This window comes from Vigna angularis, chromosome 3, assembly GCF_016808095.1.
Source record: "Vigna angularis cultivar LongXiaoDou No.4 chromosome 3, ASM1680809v1, whole genome shotgun sequence".
NCBI classification, from domain to species: domain Eukaryota; kingdom Viridiplantae; phylum Streptophyta; class Magnoliopsida; order Fabales; family Fabaceae; genus Vigna; species Vigna angularis.
This window is the reverse complement of record NC_068972.1, coordinates 26,344,529-26,351,224: the sequence shown is the minus strand read 5'-3', so window position 1 is coordinate 26,351,224 and position 6,696 is coordinate 26,344,529. Positions and strand designations below refer to the sequence as shown.

The 6,696-nt window shown below is 29.9% G+C and overlaps 1 protein-coding gene across 1 annotated transcript; it reads left to right on the top strand.

Moving 5' to 3' along the window:
• Positions 1 to 591: 591 nt before the first annotated feature.
• On the top strand, positions 592 to 4,987 carry LOC108324576 (uncharacterized). The gene is made up of 13 exons (XM_017557516.1): positions 592 to 750; positions 858 to 995; positions 1,125 to 1,206; positions 1,475 to 1,551; positions 2,025 to 2,140; positions 2,292 to 2,400; positions 2,482 to 2,598; positions 2,710 to 2,801; positions 2,965 to 3,031; positions 3,106 to 3,187; positions 3,599 to 3,690; positions 3,853 to 3,996; positions 4,815 to 4,987. Exons 1-13 carry the CDS (start codon positions 592 to 594, stop codon positions 4,959 to 4,961), a joined length of 1,422 nt encoding a protein of 473 aa, XP_017413005.1. The 3' UTR covers positions 4,962 to 4,987.
• The last annotated feature ends 1,709 nt before the right edge of the window (positions 4,988 to 6,696 follow it).

The window sequence follows — 6,696 nt, the reverse complement described above, 5'->3', positions numbered from 1 at the left end:
TATTTAATTAAAAATAAAATTATATATCTAATATATAAATGGATGCCAATTTTACTTATTAATATTAATCCCAATGCTACAAGAATCATGTGTTAGAAATTTGAACGCGAGATTCGGGCCATTAAGTAAATCATCCTTACAAAAGATTCGGGCCATTAAATAAATATTCCTTAGAAAACAACCGTACTTTGTAGTCTACGAACACATCAAACAAACCAAAGTGTTGGAAATTTTGGTCAAAAGGACAGAAAGAGGTATTTTTGTCGTAAGTGATTGACAATTAGATTATATTACTGCAATTCTGGTTTCTCTAGCAGGAACAAGAAACAAAATACCAGCTACACTCGTTAACACGCACCACCTAACATATAATGCTAAAATTAAGGCATGCGTTTCACGTACAGAGTAACGAGAGATGTGGTTCCATTTTCTGTCTTTGTACCAAAGACCCTTTTTCTGTCTCTTGTGGAAGTGTGTGTATATATGTGTTGTACACCACCACCCTTGAGTATTGGCAACTAACTGTTTTGATTGGTTTCACCAAAAGAGGAAGAGTTAAAAGGGTTCGATAAGAATTGTGAATGTTGTATCATGGATGAAGCTAAAAGAATGGAAGAAGGGCTCAGCATTCCTCATAATGGTGATGGAGATTCCATTCAACAAATAGTGGAGCAAGAGCAGCAACCATTGGTGAAGCAAACGAAAAAAAGAGTTGCAACCCTTGATGCCTTTAGGGGTCTCACCATTGTGGTTAGTGTTACATAATTTGTAATTAAAGGATGGTTTGTGTATATTTTGAAAAGGAAATTAAGGATATGTATATAAATGTGATTGTGTTACCTCTGTTAAATGTGCAGCTGATGGTACTAGTAGATGATGCTGGTGGAGCTTATCCACGCATTGATCACTCCCCTTGGAATGGATGTACATTGGCTGATTTCGTTATGCCTTTCTTTCTTTTCATTGTTGGAGTTGCTATAGCTCTCGCACTCAAGGTAGAAGAACCTCGTACAGTTCTTGGTGTTGAAGAGCCTTGTTTTTTAAGTTTTCTCTGCATAAGATGTTCTTTTTGGTTGGCTCCTGTTTCATTTATAAATTTGTGGCTTAAACTTGTGATAATACAGAGAATCTCCAAGGTTAAGGATGCTGTGAAGAAGATAATCCTTAGGACACTAAAGCTTCTCTTCTGGGGAGTTCTTTTGCAAGGTAACCAAACTTCTCTGTCTCACTTTTTTTAAGGTATTTAGTGCAGAAGACTAAACTCAAACTTCACAACATAGATTATGAACAATTTACCGATAAATGAAACTTTGAAGGACCATCAATGCATATCATGCATTAATTGATTCATGCAAACACATCGTTTTGTATTCGTGGTAATTGAATTCAATTACACATGCTAAACAGTTTACAATAATAACTCACACTTCAACCGAGTTAGATTATTCACAACATTGATAAATTGGACTGGCAGGTGGATATTCTCATGCACCTGATGATCTCTCGTATGGAGTTGACACGAGATTTATACGATGGTGTGGCATTCTCCAGGTTTGGATGGAACTACATTAATAGGATTAGATAGAATTTTAGTCTCTAAACTTTAACGTAAAATTAAAATTTATTTTTGTATTTCAAACTTTAATCTATTTTAATTTCTAAATTTAAAAAATAATAAATATAATCATTTTAACCAAATAAAGTTCTTTAAATAATGTTTCAGAATGTTATTAAAATTACCAAGTGTCAAATAATATAATCAGATCAAATGTCAATTAATTTAAAATATATTTAATATATTAAAAAAAATTAAACACTTAGATTAAAAGTTCCATATTTATTCCTTTTAAAATATTAAGAACCAAACTGTACGAGAATTTATGATAACGACTAATTTCAAGTTTGTGTTTAAAGATTAAAAACATTTAATTCAAATTAATACATGACGACATAAATTCTATTACAATAAATTTTCACAACTCAGTTCTTGAGTAACCACGATTCTGCATACCGTGTCTATGCAGAGAATAGCCCTTGTATACTGTGTTGTTGCTCTGATAGAGACATACACCACCAAGCTTAGACCCTCTTCCCTGAAGCCAGGACACCTTTCCATTTTTAGTGCTTATCAATGGCAATGGTGAGAGAAGCAAGCAACACCTTTCATTCTCAAAACCCACACTACAATGTTTAAAGCTTAATTACATTCTTGTGTGATATTTTATTACTAAACAGTTCATGGGATTGTGAATTTTATATGACTTATGGCTGATATATTTTGTGTTACATAGGCTTGGTGGGTTTGTGGCATTTGTGATTTACATGGTTACAACCTTCAGCCTCTACGTTCCAGATTGGAGTTTCGTGGATTATAACAGCCAGGAACCAAAGAGATACACAGTACTACATAATCTCTGTCGAGATACTAATATCTTTTAGTAGGTTTATGTTCTTCTGTTGATGCTAGTTTCCTGATTCTAGGTCCAATGTGGAATGCGAGGACACCTAGGTCCTGCATGTAACGCTGTTGGCTACGTAGACAGACAAGTTTGGGGAGTTAATCATCTCTATTCCCTGCCTGTTTGGACACGCTCAAAGGTGAGTTTTCTCCGAGTTAAGCATTTGAACCAACCGTGTGTTTTTACTATGAATAATTATATGTAGAGTTTTAAGTATAATGATGTAGTTTTTGACCAAAACATTTTACAGGAATGCACACTGAGTTCTCCAGCTGAAGGCCCCTTCCTTAAAAATGCTCCATCTTGGTGTCGTGCTCCTTTTGAACCGGAAGGCTTGTTGAGGTTTATCGCCACTTTGATATATTCGTTAATTCTTTAACTTACTAATATTAATGTTTTTAACGTAATATTAATATTGATTTTTGAAGAAGAAGAAGAAGAAAATTAATAATGAATCATTATAATGAGGTGAAAATATTTTGAAGTTGTTCTGTTCTTTGTGTAGTTCCATATCAGCTATCCTCTCTGGTGTCATTGGCATCCACTATGGGCATGTCTTGATTCATTTCAAGGTTACACTTTACACAATAATGTCCCATGTGCCTTCTACTTGTTCACATACTAAGTTTTGTTTACTCGTTCTCAGGGTCATTCGGAGAGGCTCAAGCAATGGCTCACACTAGGGCTTGTCTTATTCACCATAGGCCTTATCCTTCACTTTACAGATGGTAAGGCTACTAATACATGTCACATATATATATATAAAGAGAATAAATAATTAGTTCAATATACAAATAATGTTAATACAACAAAAAAAAAAAAGACAAAGTATTATATGAGTACAACAATATTAATGTCAGTTTTTGTTTGAACTTCGTTAATATGATTAAACACGTTTTTTTAATCTTAATTAGTAATCTATATTTATTAAAGAGAAAAGATTTTAAATTTAAAAATAGACATAAAAACACAAGTGTACTCTTTTCAAGGTTAATTACGTATTAATACTAATTTTCTATTTGATAAACACACGTAACAATAAAAACATATCTTCAACTACTTTATTAATGGAAATCAAACAAAATTAAGATAATTAATGTTTTTGTACTGAAAATTGTAATTTTATTTATTTATGGCAGCAATCCCAATCAACAAGCAACTATACAGTTTCAGCTATGTTTGTTTCACAGCTGGGGCAGCTGGAATTGTCTTCTCTGTGTTGTACTTGCTGGTAAATATATGAATTAAGTTTCATGATGAGTATGCAATGTATCATCAGATGTAATTGCTGAAAAATATAATTTCAGATGTTAGTTATTTTCATGAGTTATAGTTGTGTTTAATAATGATAGTTAATGATGATTCTTATATAGTATTTCTGAAAATGAAACAGATAGATGTTTGGAACCTTCGTACTCCATTCTTGCTCTTGGAATGGATAGGAATGAATGCAATGCTAGTGTTTGTTATGGCAGCACAGGGCATCTTTGCAGCATTTGTAAATGGATGGTATTACAAGGATCCAGATAACTCTCTCGTAAGAACCTTACCTTTTCACTTTAACTCACTAATCAAATCTTTCTAGCTTGTTTTCTGATAAAGCATCTCTATAAATTGCTATATTTTCTGTCGTAAGCAGTCTTGATTGTTATCTTTGATATTTGGAAAATTTCATGACAGATATAGAAGGTAGGATGAATAATGAAATTCACCATGGAAAGCAAAATACTTATTTTTAAAATATTAGAATTATTGAAGATATCATGAGATAAGAAATAAAACAAAGATTTAATTCTTAATTTAATTTTCTATATATAGATTTTTGATTTATTTTACTTTTACTTTTTTTGAATTTTTACTTTTGTTAAAAGGTGATTTTTTTTTGTTAATCTGGCATTAACATTCTTTTGAAATGTCAGTGTTAGATATCAGCTTAATTTTGTTTCTTGAAACTTTTAAATTTTTTGACATCTTACACTTTTAAGTAAAAAGATGTTTAGATTTTCACATGACACTTTTAAATAATATTATCTTTAATTTAACGAAAAATATTACATTAAATCTTTTTTTATAAAAATAATAGAAACTTAATTGAATCTGTTTTAAAAAAATAAAAACTTAATTTAATAAATAAAATATATAAAAACCAAAATAAATTAAAAATCTAAATTATCAAATTATTAATTAAGCTTAATATAAATATATAATATATATAAATAGATGTAAATTTAGTCTTATAAACTGTTAATTTTATAAAATTGAGTTAGTTTTAAAATTTATTTTTTAATTTAGATTTGATGTAGCTGTAACTAAAAGTGCTGACAAATTTTATGGCATATGAAAACCATGAATCAGGTAAACTGGATTCAGAATCATGTGTTTATCAATGTTTGGCATTCAGAGAGGTTGGGAACTTTGTTATATGTGATATTTGCAGAAATCACTTTCTGGGGTGTGGTGGCTGGCATCCTCCACAAATTGGGAATATACTGGAAACTGTAATTAGATGTTCATTTATAGATACAAAGTAGGGCAATATCTGAATTCTTCTTTGCAATGATTGGTGTTTTAAATTGGTCACTCTATAATTCATATAATCCAAGTTTTCCTCATTACTTTCTTTTTCTGAATTTTGTGTCCTCCAACTTGTCAAAAAGAGTTAATGATGCAACAACCGCTCTTTGTTTTTCTTTTTGGTATCATTCATCTAATTGTGGATGGACTGCAATCATTCACAAGTTCTTGTGCACTATTTGCCAAACTCACTCTATAAAAATTGTTAGTTGCTAATTTCTTACCTTTTACAAGTGACCAATTCCACAAGCAAAATATGAACGCAGGGCACCAAAATATCTAACACAAGCATCAAAAGAATCATTTGATTTGTACCACTGCACATGGAGCTTCAATGTGATAATGACATTTGAAAACGAAAACAAAAATAAAAATCCAAAAATATCAGTTTCACGTGATCTTTTTATTCTCATATCTATCCAAATTATATATATCATATACTTATGTTAAAAGGAAGCGCTAAAATACCCACATGTTTTCGTTTTTAATTAGTTTATGAATTTGATTCAACCAAAACCAATATAATTGAATTATTGGTATTGTGATTAACAATTCTTCGATCTTCAATTTAGAAGAGGATAAAAGCTAGCCGATTTTTCATGAAACAGTAAATTTCAATTAACGATATACTACAAAAATATTAAATTTAATTTTTATAGTTACTAAAATATGATTTTGTTTAATGAAAATACATAGATGGGACTTATATATTTTGTATATATTAAGTTATAAATTTCATAAATTTGAAAAGAACATTAATTAATAAATAATAGATAACGATTTGAAAAGCAAAAAATTATGATTTAATACATATATAACATATTGTTAAAGAAACTCTAAAAGGGTATGTAACACTCTGGAACTAGTGTTACCTTAATAACATATTCAGCCACTCGTCTACTGAAACAGAGTTCAACAATGCATCCAGTTTAAACGGAATCAAGTGTATCGTAGAACACATGTATATATATATTAGATATATTCTCATAAGCATTTCATTTCTTCCTTTACCGTATTTAAAATTTTACAAAAAATTGGTAAGGAAGTACACAACTGTTCAGAGAAACAAAGCCCGTATTATGTACAAAAAAATTTTTGTGCTACAAGGATTTCTACAATAGATATTGAACATCACGGTTATAGCAGAAAACAACACAAACACTAAAAAAAAAATCAATGGTAAGATAACATGATGAATATATATATATATATATATATATATATATATATATATATATATATATATATATATATATATATATATATATATATATATATATATATATATATATATATAATCATAACCGAATAGGCAATTATAAATCACGCAAGCATTCATATCCCAGGCATATAAGCCAACCGACACAACATACATTTATTTCATGCATTTATAACTCATTTTCGAAAAATTAAGAACATTAGGAAAATATTTCTTTAACAACTCTGTCACAACAATATTTTAACGAGTTGTCGATTTGTGATTGGTGCATAAGAATTAATTTTTTAAAAACTGAAATCTATGTGAAGGGCGTTTTTGAAATAAACGTAAGTTTTGCGATTTCTTAAAAAAAAAGTTAGAAACTGAACATCTTCGTGTTCTCTTTCTCGAAGTTTCAATTCTCGCATTATCTGGCTCGTCTCTCTCTCTTTTCTCATTCATTCT

Excerpts from the sequence above, each read along its gene's own strand:
- LOC108324576 (XM_017557516.1), top strand. The coding sequence starts at position 592 with ATGGATGAAGCTAAAAGAATGGAAGAAGGGCTCAGCATTCCTCATAAT. Across the intron at positions 1,207-1,474 it reads CTGGGGAGTTCTTTTGCAAG|GTGGATATTCTCATGCACCT; the intron begins GTAACCAAACTT and ends TTGGACTGGCAG. Across the intron at positions 1,552-2,024 it reads GATGGTGTGGCATTCTCCAG|AGAATAGCCCTTGTATACTG; the intron begins GTTTGGATGGAA and ends GTGTCTATGCAG.